The sequence below is a fragment of the Triturus cristatus genome, chromosome 5_1 (genome assembly GCF_964204655.1).
Source record: "Triturus cristatus chromosome 5_1, aTriCri1.1, whole genome shotgun sequence".
Classification (NCBI taxonomy): Eukaryota; Metazoa; Chordata; class Amphibia; order Caudata; family Salamandridae; genus Triturus; species Triturus cristatus.
In genome coordinates, this window is record NC_140587.1 from 148,307,140 (window position 1) to 148,325,181 (window position 18,042).

Below are 18,042 nucleotides of genomic sequence, written 5' to 3' on the forward strand. Positions count from 1 at the left end.
GAGGAACAGGTTGATCTATAGCTTTTTTAATCTCCATCCACAGAGGAGTATAGAATACCATAGTATTTTGAAACCAATAAGAATCTTGTAATATAATAAAGACAGTATGTTAATCATAAAAACTAGGTAATCTTAAACCAGCATTAGCATTATCATACTGAAGATGCGTATAGCATATCCTTGGGGTCTTCCCATTCCATTCATAACGAGAAATCATTTGTTGCAGTGTTCTGTAAAAAGATGAAGGGAAATAGATAGGCAACAGAGAATATATATAATATTTAGGGTACAATAATCATTTTGATTGATTCACTTCAATTGCACCAAGTAAGATGTAGCGAGCACCAATTATGTATCTTAGTGGTAATTATATGAAAAATATATTCACTATTAAGTTAAAGTGCAATGTATTGAGAAAAAAATCAAATATTTACATTTATTTGGACACTAAAGAATATTAGATTGTTTAATCATATCTGATGTACAGTAGACATTTAAAGAAAAAAATCAGTTTTATTTATGCTTAAAGTGCATCCTGAAGCAGTAGAGTATTTGCGGATTATATCCAGAATAGCCGGAATTGAAGATTCTAAATCAGAAATGAATAATAAAAAATAATCCGCATATGCTTCAGTTTTAATGGTGGTATTACTAATATGAATACTTTTATTGTGTATGGAGTTCCTAATAAAGGTAATGAGAAGTTCAATAGTAACAAGGAGAAGTAGGGATGAAAGGGGACATTCTTGCCTAGTTCCTTGTTAAAAGAAAAAGGAAGTAGAGATATGCCCATTAACTAAAACCTTAGCTGTAGGGAATAAGTAGAAGGATTTAGTCATGGTAATAAATGGGAAACCAAAATTACAGATTTCCATAACGTTGAATAAAAATTGGCAATTGACTTTATCAAATTCCTTTTTTACATATAGTGCTAATAATCCTAAAGGTAAATATATAGTTGATATTGATACAATAGTATAGCTAGTATTATGAGCAGACAGTCTATTTTTCATTAAGCCAACTTGGTCAGCATGGATGAACTTATTATAACTGCAAACAATCTTGTAGAAAGAAAATTGGATCCTTATCCGATTTAGGAGTTACAACGATTAAGGTATCAGAAAAGGGTCCAGCAACTGTGTTTTTGCCTTCAAAATCTGTAAAAAGATGGAAATGATGGGGAGTTAACTGCATAGAAATGGTGAATGTGGCAGAAATGCCATCAGGGCCAGAGGATTAGCCAGATTCTTTAAAAAATATATTTTTATTGATTTTACACAAACTGTTGTTATACGCATGCAATAAATGTTCAAGCACATACACATACCAGTCCCTTTCCTCCCATGTTCCCCTTTCTGCCCCGAGATGCACATGTCACCCGATGTAGGCGCTCTTGGCACTTCTACCCGCACAAACCATCTTGGTGCCTCTCGGTGGGAGATGATACTAAGGCTGGGTCTCTCCACTAAGATGTCATCAGGGATGCCTCCAGACCATGGTAGGCTCTTAATTTCTGCCTGGGGCAGTCACAGCTTTCATAGACCATTTGTTCCGCCTCCAGGCATCTATTCATTCCCTCTTGCCACATAGTTCTTGTGGGGGCGCGTCCCCCCTCCCCACAACATAGCCAAGTCTCTTTTAGCTACAACAAAGCCCACCATGCAAAACAGTAGTTGCTTTCTAGGGAGAATAAAGTCATTGGATATGCCCAGTATAATCAGTTGGAGGTTTTTGGAGGTACCAGTCTCTACCTTGGCTTCCAGCTCTGTTACAAGTGTCCTCCAATGTTCACACATCCTCTGACAGCTCCAAATCATAAGAAGAAAGGTGGCCTCCCCCTAGTAAGTCAGTTAGTAAGTAAGTAATAGACTTGCAGAGAGCATGAATGCCGAGGTGTCTTGGCGCTGTATGTAGCCGGGGAGCAGGTATTTAACTGGTAAAAGCGGCTTCAATACCTGGCAGGGAAAAGCCAGGTCTTTAACATTTTTCTGAACCGTGGCCTGGAGTTCTGGAACCTTAAGCTGGATGTTAGCTCATTCCAGAGCTTCAATGCTCGGTACGAGAGACTTCTGCCGCCCCATCTAGCCCTACGGATCCTGGGGACCTGAACTAGTCCTTTATTGGCTGATCTAATCTGCCTTTTAGGTGAGTACAACTGGACTAGTTTCTGTAGGTCTCCTGCGCCTCTGCCACACAGTGCTTTGTGTACCAGGCACAGAGCCTTAAACTCAATGCACTTCTTGATCGGCAGCCAATGCAGCTCTCTTATACTATTTGAGATGTCTTGATATTTAGGGATATTGAGCAACACTCAGGCTGCTGTGTTTTGCAGTGATTGAAGTTTTATAGTTGGCGCTTGTCAACTCCCAGGAATTGTGCACTACAGTAATCAATACGGGAGAAGACTATAGCGACTATGACCATTTTCCTGAAGTCTAAAGGTATGAACGGTAGGATTTTACGCAGGACTTTTAATAGGAAGAAGCAGGATGATGTCAGCCGGTTAGTCTGACCAGCAAGGTTAAGTTGCACATCAAACAAAAATCCTACATTCCTCACCTTTGGCATGTGGGACTTTCTGCCATCCACATTTTATAAAGCCAGAACCCTGTAGAGGACATTTAATTGAAGCTGGCGCAATAGGATTTACCAGAATTAAGGCGATGTAATGGGAGATCGCATCTCTAATAAAAAAACTGGGGTGTCTAAAAAGTCTTTATTACCTTGAATAAGGAGAGGCATATTACATGACTATAAGAAGTCTTCAATCATTTTAGAATCAACCATCTCTGAGTTACCTTATAGGGTAGAATATTATTTTTGAAATTCATTCAATTTATCTTTGGAAGATGTTACAAGTTGTCCAAACTGTGAATGAATTGCATTTGTATGTATTTTAATCATGTTTGACATTTAGATAATTGACAAATAATTTATTAGATCGATTAGCTTGAAAGTAGAATTCCACTTTAGAGTTGGAGACTTCTATACTTGCACGTCGGTTTAGCATAGAATATTATTCACATCGTAATTTTTGAAGTTGTTTTTTATAATTTAAATTACTACTGGAAGAAATAAACAGTCTTTAGAATGACCTTTTTTAGATTAGAGAGTTTGGAATAAATTGATTTGTTGCCATAATAGAAATAGCAATACCTCTGATGTAAGCTTTGAATGCATTCAATGTAGTAATGTTAGAACTATCAGTATCTAGATTGAGTGTAAATAATTGTGTAATAGTATCTAGTAATTTGGTTTTGTGTTCATATTGAAGAAGGATGTCCGTGTTCATTCTGCAACGGGGTCAAGGTAGTGTAAGATTTTCAATTTTAACTAGAAATGCTATCATTACATAGTTGGAAATTCTGGAGTAGGATGAGTGCGGATTAGAAAATAAGGTAAATTCTTTACTTTTTCGGAAATTAATTATCCAAATATCAAGCCATCTAGTACATTTGAGAAATAATTTGAAGTTATGAAACATTTTTGGGAGTTTGGATGTCTATCTAGTAAAGTTATAAGGTTAAAGCCTCCTCAACAATCAAAGGAACATTTCCTAACTTAACAACTTCAGTTGTGAGTGTTTCCCAGAAACATGGGTCATCTGCTGTAGGACCTTCTACATTAACAACAATTAAGCCAAATGTTTCAATTTGTAGTTTAACACATAAAAAACTACCATTAGCATCATTGTATTTATGTAAAACCCTCTAATTAGGTTGTTGTGAAAAAACAATAGCCACTCCATTTGACTTCTTATCAACTGGAGTTTAAAGATAACTTCCAAACCATCCCTTAATAATTGAGGATAATATCTTATAGCTCACATGAGTTTCTTGGATTATACAAATATCCGCTTAGTGTCTAGAGAGATATTCGTTAATCTTTTTATGTTTGACTGGAGGTTGAAGCCCTTTAACAATGAGGGATAATACTTTAATGTGACAATCTAAGGACATATAGATCAGAAAAGTCGAAAATTAGATGTATCAGCACTATAAAAGTAAAGAAGTTGCTTATAAAAGAAAAATAACAAACAGAACATACAACATGGATATGACAGACAGGAAAAAGGAACATTCAGAAGTATGAAGGTCTGGCGACTAAGAACCAGATGGAGAGAATAAAAAAAGCTTTATACGGCAGCGTTGAGGTATCAGTATGTAGATAAGGGGAGACAACGTTAGGCTGAGGGTCTAGGATGCCGCTGTGTCTTGTGCATCAATGACAAGAATGATGATGGTCAAGAAAGTAGATCCTTTGTGCATTGAAGGATTTGGATACACCATCTTTCCAGATTCTCATTGTTGAGGGATCATAAAGACCACATTTATATCCCAGTTGTTTGAGGCGAGTTACAATTGAAGCAAATTGTTTGCGGATAACAACCGTCTCTCTGGTAAAGTCTTGATGTGTGTAGATTTTGCTTCCTCGTACTACCAAAGTACGTATGTCATGAATAGTTTTCACAATCATGACAAGATGATGATGACAGAGTACATTATTAATTAACTTTTCACGGCTTAGCACCACTCGACTTCAAGTGAGATGGCATAAGATGTGCCTTGTCGATTTCAAATTTCTCTGGAAAGATAATTTTTAAATGTTGGGGTATAAAAGTTTCAAATTAGGCACTACAATCTTGACCCTCAATATGTTCTGGAAAGTTGAAAATACAGAGGTTGTATTGTCTGTTACGATTTTCCAGGTCAAGAACCTGTTACGATGTTCTAAGTCAAGAATCTGAAGTTGGCTATCTCTAATTTCTATCTTCTTGTCAGCACCTTTCATAGACAATGCAGCGATGTCATTTTGAATATGTTTAATATCTAGACTTATGGTATCCGTATTAGTACGAATTAACTGAATTTGCTCTAACATTTTGACAATTGACGAATCAGGTGGCTCAATCACTTATTTTATTGGTGGAGGCGAGGAAACATGTTTCCTTTTATTAGAAGACATATATGATTTATTAATTTGTGCCATATTAGGAAGCCAGCAATAATATGTATTAAAATCGTTAAATATATTTCAGTCTGGTCAGAAATACAAGAAAAACTGATATAATTTATAAAAGGTATCACAGTGAATAAAGCAGTAAAGGTGCAGATCAAGAAGACTATTTTGATGAATGTTTGTGCTTGTTTTATTTGCCGGGGAGAAGGAAGGGGGGGTCGGCCTGGACACAGCTGCACCCTTTCCTGAAGAAGTCACTGCCCCCCGAAAGAACTAAGAGCAATGTTCTGTCGGTGAACACCTCTACTCCAAAAAAACAAAAAACAGTACACCACAGACCAATATGCCCTCAAAGATTTGCATCAACGGAAAAAACATGCAGATTTCTTTAGGTGAGGATAATGTTCTAAAAGTCCTTCTCAGCGCGAATGTACTCGCCTTTAGGGCTATATCTGAGAAACTCACCACTCTGCTGGCAACTTACTCAATCGTGTGCTCGGAATCAGTCTTCTGTAGTTTTAACATAATGAAGTTTTAAGACAGCTTCTGCAGTCGTTTAGGGCAGGTATGAAGATAAAAGATGCCATCAATTGCCATGATTTTTATGTACAATTGAGCGTTATCGGAATGCTGCTATACAAACACATCTCATGCATGAGTCTCAGGGACACTACATGGCACTGCGGCTTTAACATATATGAGGTTCCCCATCTCCACCACTTGGTATCATCGAATGTTTTGAAGCATACGGGAAGTCCCATTTCTTAGAAAGAAAAACCTTTGGAAAAGACCCAGAAGCCTTTTGGGGGGGTGGGGGGTTATACAGCGCAAACTAGACCCTAAGGCATCAGAGCGCATTATATGAGCACCACTTGCGTTACAGATGGACACATTCATTTTTATGTCAGGCACAGGGAGATTAAGTGAGTTGCCCAGAATCACAGGATATTGACGTCCCTGCCGAGACTCGAATCCGGTTCCCCAGCTCTGTGGTTAACCGCTCTAGCCATTAAGAGGCAACTAAACTGGAAAAACCTATTTGTGACTAGTTGTTGATGGTGGATTAACTACCAGAATGCCCTTGGAAAAATCAATCACTGGGGTATAGTGACATACACCTACATGGTGGGAAATCGCTCAATATTACTAGTCATCTTGGTTTATAACACCAAGGGAGTGCCATATATAACCTAAAGGGAAGCTTTCTGGGTACATAAAAAAAGTTACATTGACGTGAGCAACAGAAGGTCATATCTTAAAGGTGGATAATGGTATTAGAAAATCTATCCTAATTCAAGCAATACGTGTAGAGGTAACACTGATATCGAATGAGTCTAGAAGGCTACAGCAAGTGATTCTCATTATCTTTGAAATAAAACTGACAGTACTAGTGTTCCTGAGTAAATTTTTGGAAAGGATGTGGCCAAAATCCGATGGCTGTTGAAGGCCACTGTAATATGAGAGAATCTATAACTGGAGAGATTTCACAACATTAGATCTCCAGGGACCAAATTAAGCAAGCACTTAAAAAGGCAATATACCAATGGTGTCAGGTAGATGCGGTCCGAGTCATAAAGCATTACACAGTCATTGGTTGTGTTGGATACAATCAATCAGGGATTTTTAAAGCACACTACCCACCCATGAGGACCTCAAGGCGCTGGGGGGGGGGGGAGGTACGAGCTCCGTAGGTCATCCGAAGAGCCAGGCCTTGAGATCCTTTCTGAATTGGTGCACTGTTGGGCTTTGTCTGATGCGGAGGGGGAGATCGTTCAGGTCTTGGCCATGGTATAAGAGAAGGATCTGGCCCCCACTCTGGCCCTGTGGATACGGGGGACCGTGGCTACGGCTATGTCAGTAGAGCGGAGGTTTCTCTTGGGGGCGTGGAAGGAGATTCGTTCGTTGAGATATTGGGGCTGGTGTTATGGAGGGCTTTGTAGGCATGTGTGAGCAGTTTGAAGGTTATTCTTTTTTCGACGTGGAACCAGTGGAGGTGTTGGGTGATGTGGTCATGTCGTGGGATGTCGAGGATAAGTCTGGCTGCGGCGTTCTGGACGGTTTGGAGTCTGTGGAGGAGTTTTTTGTTGATTCCGGTGTAGAAGGCGCTTCCGTAGTCCAGTCTGCTGGTGATGAGTTGGGGGGATTCATTTGAAGGTCTTGCAGATTATGCGGAGGGTGTTGAAGCATGTGGAGGACACAGCGTTGATCTGGCGGTTCATGGTGAGTGAAGAGTCGAGTAGGATGCCGAGGTTGCGAGTGTGGTCTGTATGGGTGGGAGGTTTCTGAGAGCGGGGGGGCCACCAGGTGTTCTCCCCCTGCGGAGGGGGTGGAGTCAAGGATGAGGACTTTTGTTTTATCCGAGTTAAGCTTCAGGCAGCTGCTGCTCATCCAGGTTGTGACGTCCTTCATCCCTTCTTGAAAACTGCGCCTGGTGATGTTGGGGTCCTTGGTGAGGGAGAGGATGAGCTGGGTGTCGCCGGCGTATGAGACTATGTTGAGTCCGTGTTTTCTGACAATGGTTGCGAGGGGGGCCATGAGTGTGAGGGCTGAGGGAGGATCCTTTGAGTACTCCACATCTAATCTCTGTAGGTTTAGAGAGGAAGGGCGAGAGTCTTATTCTTTGTGTTCTGCCTGAGAGGAAAGATCGGATCCAGTCTAAGGCTGTTCCCTGGATGCTGGCGTTGTGGAGTCTGGTGGCTAATGTGCGTTGGGAAACGTGTTGAAGGCTGCTGAGAGGTCCAGGAGGATGAGGGCTGCTGCGTGGCCTTGGTCGAGGAGGGAGCGGATATTGTCGGTGGCCGCTATGATGGTGGTCTCGGCGCTGTGGTTGCTGCAGAATCTGGATTGAAAGGTGTCAAAGAGGTTGTTGGTTTCTCTGAAGCGCGCCAGCTGGGTGTTGACAACTTTCTCGATGACTTTGGCGGCATAGGGGAGAAGAGAGATGGGCCTAAAGTTCTTGAGGTCTGTTGGGTCTGCGGTGGGCTCTTGAGGAGGGGTTTGACTTTGGCGCGTTTCCATTCGTTGGGGAATGTGGTGGTCTCGAGGGAGATCGTTCGTCATAGTTCGGGGCAGTGGTGGCGCTGTGGAAGATGTGCGGTGGGCAGGGGTCAGTAGGTGCTCCTGAGGGGATGCTTTTCATAGTCTTTGAGGTGTCTTCTGTGGTGAGAGGGATCCAGGTGAGGAGGGTCTGCTGGATGGCATCGCTGATGGGGGTGTTGGGTTGCTGCCATGGTCTTGGTTGTCGAAGTTGTCGTAGAGCGCCTTGATCTTGTGGAGAAGAAGGAGCTGAGTTTGTTGCAGAGGTCTTGGGAGGGGGGACGTCGGTAGTTTTGTTGTTGGGGTCTGGTGAATTCTTGTATGATGGCGAAGAGTTCCTTGGAGTTGTGGGAGTTGGAGAGGATTCTGTCTTGGATGAAGTTTCTCTTAGTTAATTTGATGAGTTGGTGGTGTGCCGTAGTTGCGGCCTTGTAAGCGGAGCGTGCTTCTGGGGTTTTGCGGTTTCTCTACATTTTCTCCAGTTGTCGGCAAGAACGCTTCGATTCTTGGGGGTCCGTGGTGAATCAGGTGGCTTTCACTTTGTGTCATCTGGTGGAGTTCTGGAGGGGGGCCAGAGTGTTGGCGCAGTTGGCGATCCATTGGTGGAGGTTGTTAGCTGCTGTGTAGGCATCTGTCGTAGTAGGGGTGTTTTACCACCATAATACATTTTAATGATGGACCTGGAGTTGAGAATATTGCTAATGCTTATGTTTATCCAGAGCCCCGCTCTGCCTTGCTTGTTGAAGTACCACATGACAGTGCTGTTGCCCGTGAGGACCTGCAGCAGCGTTCCCTTGATTGATAGTAGGAAGGCCTTTAATGCCAAGCAGATGGCCCATAGCTTCAACAGATTTATGTGGAGCTGGGTTTTAATCAGAGAACACAGACCTCTGATCTACTCCACTCCCAGGTGACAGCCACAATCAGGCAGGGATCCATCCATCACCACGATCAACACTGGGTAGGGGACAGAGAGAAGTCTGCAGCTGTCACAATATTTTCCTCCGACAGCTTTCTTTGGAGCTGGGCTCACTGATACTTCATTTCCCACTGCAGAGTCTGTGAGAAACTGAACTAACCTCCCCTTGACGGATGACAAGCAGGTCTTCAGCACCAGATACATGGCTTGTAACTCCAATAGAGTGATATGGAGCAGAGTTACTGCTGGAGACCAAAGTTCTCTGATTTCCACCATCCACCAGGTGACCTCTCCAAACCAGCAGGGATGCATCTGTCCCCACAATCAGCTCTGGGTGGGGCACAGAGAGAGGTCCTCTGCTGGCCCAATTGAGGTCGACCAGCCAGCACTACAGGTCCTGTACAGTCTGCTTGGAAAGCAATACGGTATCCGACAAGTACTCCTGGTGCTAGGTCTACTGAGACTACAGATTTCATTGCAGAGCCTGCATTTGGCCACTGGCATAGTCGACAAGCAAGATGTAGGAGGCAAGCAAACCAATAAGTCTTAGATTCACGTTCAGAGAACCAGGACTGAGGCTGAAACACTGGGATTATAGACCAATAAATTGGTCTTGTTGCGGCAGAGGAAAGTCCCTATCCATCGAGGTAGCAAGAGCTATAGGAGGCGAGCCAGAGATGAAAATTCCCTTTTGATCAGCATTTCAGATGAGTTTAAGCAGACATTTTTTAATACTTAGAAAATTATTTAAGTACTACAGGTAATATAAATCCGTGTTGCCTATTGGCATTTTCATACTTGATTTACCTATAGGTTGCAAATGTGGCTGTCCTATCAAAAATGACAGAATAAACAGGTAAACCAGGTTTTACATTACAAACACAATGTGCAGCTTTGCTTAAGGAGATACGTTCCAAAATGTCATGTTCTATTTTAGATACCAGAGGGAACGATTTTCCATCATTCAGACCCTATTATATCTGCACTATGTTTAGTGCACAACATTTGCACATAAGTAATTGATTTACCCAATAGGCAGGTATGGCAACTTAAGAGGACATGTAATAGCAACATAGTCAGCAATCATTAGCAACTCCTGCGGTCAAAACCTCAAGTTTCCGAGGGTAATAATCGCTTCCCTGAGCAAAAAATACTGGGGTAAGGGAAGGTAGCAAAAAAGCTAGGCTCTCTCACTTCACCCCTTTCCATGTAATCAGAGCCTTGCTTGGTCAGGAAACCTGCCACGCATTCTAACAGCAGACGGCACCCTACATCACACGTCATACTCTAGTTTGACTTTTGCGATGCGCTCTATACTTCTTCCACCACTCTAAACATCTCACATTACCCTATAGTACAACCAGACTGCTCCACAACATCTGAGACTGAAGTACATCCACACTGATCTCCAGCCACTGCACTCGATTCACATCTCAAAGAGACGCATCATCACCTTTCGTGCATTGCATGGTTCTGTTTGGCCCATGAAGCACTCAGGTCTCCTAACTCCTGCCTCCCTATTGTCCTCATGATGGAGAAACAGTTCTTCGTACAATCATAGGCTGCCCTCACACCTACATCCACTCTCTATTGCCAGTAACTGATTATAGTTTCTCTACGGATTCCCATACGTTTCCTCCTCCTGCACAGAAACGCTCTACTTTACACGCTGAGCTACTAGAGTCTGCTCCACTTTAACATCATGCTCGGAAGCGGCCACAGCTTGCTATCAAATTATGTTTACAAAACATGTCTAATGCAAACATTATTCACTCTAGAAAACCTCTAGAGGCACAGTTCTTTGGGAGAGAACAAGGGCATAAATAGTAGCTCGTTAAAATCCACCAGCTTCTCGCTGCACAGCATCAGGTAAACGTTTAGTTCCCATAAGTGCTATTTCTGGCACCTTTGGTTGGACAGCTTTGCATTACTATTATCGAGGTCCTTTCTCTGCAGTAAAAGGAAGACAGGAAGGCTGGCACCTATCCTGCCCTGAAAGCTTGCCAGACTTCTTGAGGCATCTTCAGGGAATGGGCCAAAGATTCAAGGAAGTAAAAGGATTCAGTGACTACAGCAGGCATAATGCATGGAGATGTCTAGCAGGTCTTTCTTAAGAGGTGATCTGCATCTATATAGACAGTGCGAGTTACTAGTCCTCCCAACTGAGGCATTAGAATGCCACCCCCAATTGCTATTTTAAGGGCCCGTAAAAGGCCATTGGGATTCATGAAACTATAGAGAGCTAACGATGTTGATGACCCCTACATTTGCAACCCAGAGACACTAGAAAGAAGCACCTCAAAACTGGAAAAGCCAAAGTCTCCACCATATGTGCTTGGCTTAGTAGTTTGACTTCTTGCAGGGTGACACCAGTGGAATGTTATTGTGCCAAGAGGAACATGTATCCTAATATGCATGGACCTAAATTTACCTAATTTTACTTATAAAACGCAACACAAGGTGGGAAGCATCAAAGCACTGCATAAAGAATAATTGAATGCATTAATATGACATACAAGTAAAGGAGGTTCAGTTCATAGAGTGGCCCAGGGTGCAGGACTGTCAATCCTGGATAAGGTCCTCCTTGAAGAGAAGAGTTTCCAACTCCTTTTGCAAGGGAATATGTGAAGAAGCAATGACTGACAACAAAACTGAAGCACAGCAGAGCAGTAGCGCTGATAAGCGCAGTCGTTTGGGACCATTTTCTCCAAGAGCTCTGAGATAATGATGAGACCTTCAATAAATTTCACACTCTAATTGCTCAAGAGGATTTCAGCAAACAGAATTTTTGCCGGTGCCTATAAATCTTTGGGATTTTTTTCCCTACGGTAAAAAAACACAATCAACTGTTGTTGCATTGTTTAGCAGGTAAGACCCGGTCCTCCCTGGTAGTTATAAGATGAATATTGGATTTGGAGGTTGTCAAAATGGTGAGGAATTGTGCTAGTAATCCGGTCTCCTTTGAAAAGAGTTTGAAAGTACAAATTCCCGGTTCCAAAAAAAACAGGGTTTTATGCGAGTCATAAATCTACATGCATAGACTTGATAGATATGCAAATAGAAAATAATTTTAGGTATGCTGCTGAGGTGGTGTAGATGGTTATAGGGTTGTCTGATCAGTAGAGTTATACAATGAAAAAGTGGCACAGACAGCGTGATGTACAGGACCTGAGTGATCTAAGTTGCAAGATGAAAACAAATGCAAGCATGATAGATAACAAAACATGCTGCAGCCGCTTGGCCCTTGAGACATGACAGACCACAGGGATGCTAGGTGACATTTCAAGTCATGTCAGATGTGCTAGATGACTATGCAACGACAGAAGGTGTTGACACAAGGGTAAGAGGCCCTGGGTGAATTACCAACCATATGGAGCACAGAGCTGGACAAAAAGAAAGACCTCCTCTTTACTGTTCAAGAAACCAGCGGATGAACAAAACCGGGTAGAAACACGTATGTTGGTAACAGGCATCTCAAGAAAGAAAAAAGATAGGAGCATAGCTATGTCTTTCCAATGGTGTTTTTCAAGAAGATTGCTTCTCAGGACTCCAAACCAATAAATCAAGTTTGAACGTAGACTCTTGGACCAATGAGATTATAAGTAGTGAGAGAAACACAATCACGTGCTGGTATAAAGAGAGAAGGCAGGCAGAAGCTGGAATAGGGAGTGGAATTCTAACACCTTCCGGTCTGCAGGCAAGTTAAATATAGTTTGAGAAAGGAAAAGAGAGGGGGATCTTTAACTTCTAGAAGACAGAGGTACAGGAATGATGATTCGTCATCGGTCATGTATGAGGAGATGATGGAAAACAATCCACTGCTGTATCTACTGATGACCTCGATAGTGCCTGTTTTTTACTTTCTGCCTATGCAGAGCATATAGAATTCTGAGTGAATGAAGCAAAGACTGTCTTAACATACACCTCACCAAGTATAAAAGACAAAATCATCTCAAATACCACAAAAGCCTACCTACCTTTTGAAATGTAGGACAACTAAACTCTGAGAAATGCACGTCACCACTAAGTGGACAAAAAGACTGATCTCAGAGAAGTCTACCAACCTATTTCAATCTCTGATGCACTAGAATTCCACCAACCTCAGTGTAGAGTCTAGCACGTAGGAGCATGTAGATGGTAAACAGAGCGTCGGGGGTGAGGGGGGCGGAGTATGGCGGCTTGAGGCATGCTACAGCTAAGAGCTTTGGGTTTAGAGTCACAAGGAGGTAGAGTAATGCCTTGGTAACTATTTGTTAAGTGAGAGAAGAGTCAATCCAAAGTTTTTGTTTGGATCCCAATTTCCTATAGTCTGGTGATTAAAATGGAGCAGTTCATGATATTGAATGTGGCTGATAGGTCAACAAGGGCCAAGGTCACAAGCTCCTTGGTATATCATTGACCAATGAAAGGACAACCACTTCAGTACTCCTGCCAGCTTGGAAGGCAACTTGGTGGGGGGATTCAAGAGGCTGTGTAGTTTGACAAAGTCTAGTAACTGTTTAAAGCCCACTTTCTCTAGCTGTTTGGACCACTATGGAAGGAGGGATATTGGTCTAAAAGTATTAAAGTTGTAAGTGTCTAGCTTCAGTTTCCAAAAAATCGTTTTACCATTGAGGCTTTCTAACTATTTGGAAACATGCACAAGGTCAATGACTAGTTTAAAAGAGTTGCCAGTTCAGTTATTAAAAGTAAGCTGAGGTCTCAGAGCCAGCCTAGGGGACAAAGATCAAAAGAGGAACCTGATAGACGACTCTGCCTGGTTAATGTCAACAGGTACTGTTTAGTTTTAGGGGGGAAATGGTAAAATTGCGACCAATAAACCCAGTCGTCATGTTCACAAACATAGTGATGGTGGCCTGCAAGGGACAGCAGACAATAATTTATTTTTTTCATTTTGCTAAAAGGAACTGGTGCTGCTTTAAAAAATGATGAAGGATTCCCAATTGGGAAAATATTAGTGAGAGTATATTCCACCTGAGACTGTCAACACGATTCCCAAAGGGAAAGGGTCCCCAGAGGACCTCTTCCTTTTGTGAATCAGTTACCACCTCCTTTGAGGAGTTTCTAACTGGTCAATGGTTTGCAACTAGAATTGCAATTGCAAATGACTGACCCACAAATATTTGGAAGGAAGGCTCCATTCACTCCCCTTCAAAATAGCAATTCGGTATGGGTCGTAAACCCATTTTACGTGTCATACAATGGGTTTTGCATCCCATACAGAATTACGAGTCGTAAAACCTCTTCAGACTCATAAAATGGGTTTTGTGCATTGGAAATAGGTAATTATGTTGTTGAAAACCCCAATATTCTGTGAATTGTAGGGTTTGCATTGGCAACATTGTTCAGTACATCTGGCCCCTTTTCCTTATGTGTGCCAGAAAACAGTTTGGGGAGAGGTGCATCTTTGCAAGCAGGTGGCAGATCTCACATTCACCTGAGATCTCACATTCATATAAGTACAGTGCAGGTTTACCCCAGGAAAGAAGGAGTGATATTAGCAGCCATGCAAAATAGGAACTCCTACAAACTTGTATGTTATAAATAGTCACAAATATTTTGCAGGTTTCTTGCTAGCCTCAAAAAGCATGAATAATTACTTCTGCAAAAGGCAGTCTTTCAAAGCTATCATGCTATTACTCTGACATCCCATCTCATTACACTCTCACTCAGAATCAATGATTCACCAACCTCGGTCATCAAGGGCCCGGCGAACAAACATTAGGAATACCGATTTTCTAATTGCGATTCTCTCCAAATCACAATTAGGAAACTGGTATTCCTAATGTATGAAATTCATTGAGTTTTGTTTAGGGATTCCTTGTGGGGCGCAAATTGACCGACCTCATGAATATTAATGAGGTAGGACACAGTTTGTGACCAATTAGGAATCACAGCCATCACAGGGATGGTGGCCTGCTGAGGTCAGCAGACCACCATGTCGGTGATTGCTTTTTTATAAAGCAATTTTTATTTTACATCCAGCCCGTTTTCCCTAAATGAAAAAAAGAAAAAAAATGAAACCATGAAGTTTCATTTTTAATAGTAGGCAGTGGTCCATGCGACCACTGCCTGCTCATAAAAAACTATTTTTAGTTACATTTTCAAAGGGGAAGTGGTCCTTTGGGAGCCTTTACGAATGGGTTACCAACAGTATTAAACTGGTGGTAAAGTATTACTGTTTTGTGACCAAAATGTGGTTGTAAAACAGTAATACATATCATGCAGATTCGCAAATGTGAAATGAATATCTGTAACAAGTTACCAAATCGCATTATGTAAATTTCAGGCTGTTTGCGACTGGAAAAATGCTTTGTACATCTGGCCCCAAGTGACTCCCAAAACACAGAGTGCTGTACTAAAGTTCCCGTCTTTCCACCTCCTGGGCCCTCAATGGTGGAACGACCTGCCACCAGATCTCTCTTTTATTCATTCTTTTCCAGATTCCAAAACTATGCTGAAAAGGCACATCTTGCTATTTGAAAGAAGGGAGTGGCAGCTCTCACCCCTGACTCTGTTGCACACATGTAAATTCCAAAACTATATATTGTTTTAGTGAGATGTATGTTGTAGTACTAGTTTAGTGTATGTCTTTGCCAGCTACAACTACACAGTTGCTGTAAGGGGGGTAGGAGCACACTGCCTCATATCCCAGCGCCATTAACCCCTGGCATCCTGGTTAGTGTAGTGCAGGATTTTGTGCATGAATCAAAGTTCATGATAATTTTCCCAAAAGCTGGTGATGTCACTGCTGTATCTCTAGACACGTGTTTCTGGATTTCGTCCATCATCAGTAGAGATCCATCGATAGTTATTACACAATTTCTCAAATTCATCCATATAAATCACCACTACTTGTCTATACTATGTTAACGATGGATGATAGCCAGACAATATCACTAACGCTATGTGTAATGTTTGTACTCAAAATTGTACTGCTCCCCTAATGATGGAAAACGAAGTGAATACCCATATTTTAATCAAAACCAGAGTAAGAACTTTCTTGAAAGGAGGATACTTTTATCCATGTGGAGAAACAAATATGTGTTGAATTGCACGGATCTGCCACCGTTACTCCTTGAGATGTTTTGCCCAAAACAATCTGCAGGACTAAGCTGAGAAAAGGAAGAGCACATGTAGAAATGCTCGACTCGCGCGAGTGACTCTTCTGAATCATCAAAAGTTTAGAAATCTGTGGAAGAATCACATCACCTTTTTGGACTAGGGTCTGTTGTTCTGAACAGTTATTTCCCATTTTGTTATTTATTCAATAACCAAATCATTTTATTTAAACTTTATATTTGTAGTAAGGCAGAGAAACCACTATCGCGGTTGAAAGAACGAAAAGCACAGCAAAACAACAAAAGATCACTGGGATAGCAGCGAACAATGGAGACATCAGTCACAGCACTCAGAATTGTAACGGAGAGGAGTAATTAGAAAACAAAAAATATGATTGTTGAAATGCTCGACTTCATCTCAGCCACTGGCAATTACTCGGACCACGTTTCAGTCCAATGTTTTTTTTCCCCACTGTGCCACTGCAGACAGAGACCAGCCCTATGCACACCAGTCCTTGGCTCTGCCCTTACAGTAACAGTTTGGCCTGAACAGTCATGTTCGGTCCCATCCAGACGGGAACACATGCAACACCAGCCTGGCCTCAGCCCAGTTGGGTCACTTCAGTGATGTGCAGCTTAAGTCCTATGGCGCAGCTTAAGTCCTATGGCACAGCAAGCATGTGACTCGCGTCACGGATTAACCATTACATACATGTAGGGTTTTAATTAGTGCTTGAATTTGGCTCAGCAGCTGTTAAGTGCTTGGGACATATTTCAGTCAGTATGAGTACAATACTCACTCCTATTGGAGCCCATCATAGGCACAGGCAGACTTTCCTGGAGAAGAAGAATGTCTCCTGGCAACAGCCAGGCCAACTATGCATAAGGCTAAGGGATAAGCGGGTTGGTTGTGGTCCACTAAGGGGTTCTCTTCACATCTGGTGTTAATATGTTTATGTGCAACCTTCTTCAAAAAACGCCCATTTTATCGTGCTCTTTGTTGCTTGGAAGTTTATTAGAACATATGTTAGGCAATTTAACAATGTGGTAGAAGAACTAATGAAAGAGTTACTTTGTAAACCTGAGTACATTTCTAACTTAAGCATCAACAAAGTATAGAAAAATCAACAAACTGTTGAAGAATAGAAATTTTAGTAGATTTTACATTTGGCCAGTAAACTGTTTCATGCTGGAAAAAAATCTGAAGTGTAGCTCATGATGGTGTGGTGCTAAATCCGATATCTGGGGGTTCTTTGATGGTGCCGAGACACGTATGAAATCAGCCAGGGAATAAAAAATCTGCTAAATGTATCTGTTTAACTAGCATCAATTATATGTCACATGGGAGCTGTGAGAAACAGCTGCTGTGCATATTGAATATATGATGTCACATCGAGACCGAAGACCTAAAATGTGGCCAGCTAAGCATGACTGACCTTCTAAAAGGCATGCCACTAGCCTTGCTGCAGTTCAACAAGCGTGCCATGCTGTGTTTGTATTACCATCGCTCTATGCAAGTTACAAGTGACTATCTCAAGTGCCATAGGGCCTTAAACTGTATTGCAGAATATGGTGGACGGTGAGGGTCAAGTTTAAGCAAATACAGTTAAAAAGATTACAAAGTTACATTTGAAAAGCAACTGGATGATTACGGAATATTTTTGACATTGACATTCAATGCCAAAAAATGCCAAGCAAGTGTTACATACAACTTCTCCCATATTACATAACATACCAGTTAACAACTGTAGCTGGAATAACATAGTTGGCAATATAAGTAACTAATTAATAGATGATTCTTTACAGTACTATTTATCACAGATAATACCATTTGCTGTTCTTGCATCCACTTAGCTTCCAAAGCAAGAAGTGTATTACCTTGCAAATCAAGCAGTTTGTCTTCTGGCAAATTGGGCACCAGAACTCGTTAACTAAGTCCTCATAGATACACCACCCTTTGCAGTCCGCCGTCTTGCAATGATAACTGTTCTTGCTTCGGCTCTCGGCGACAGTGAGTCCACGTTCTAAAAACTTCCGGTACTCCTCGGCAGACACCAGCTACAACCA

At 41.8% G+C, this 18,042-nt stretch overlaps 1 protein-coding gene across 2 annotated transcripts in view; it reads right to left on the reverse strand.

Moving 5' to 3' along the window:
• The window catches only part of LOC146830440 (ranBP-type and C3HC4-type zinc finger-containing protein 1-like), a 540,476-nt gene that overhangs the window by 34,879 nt on the left and 487,555 nt on the right, over positions 1 to 18,042 (reverse strand). For both annotated transcript variants that reach the window (XM_085604678.1, XM_085604679.1), the window contains exon 11: positions 17,854 to 18,033. In XM_085604678.1, the coding sequence (XP_085460804.1) occupies positions 17,854 to 18,033 (180 nt within the window). The remainder of the gene's footprint in view (positions 1 to 17,853; positions 18,034 to 18,042) is intronic.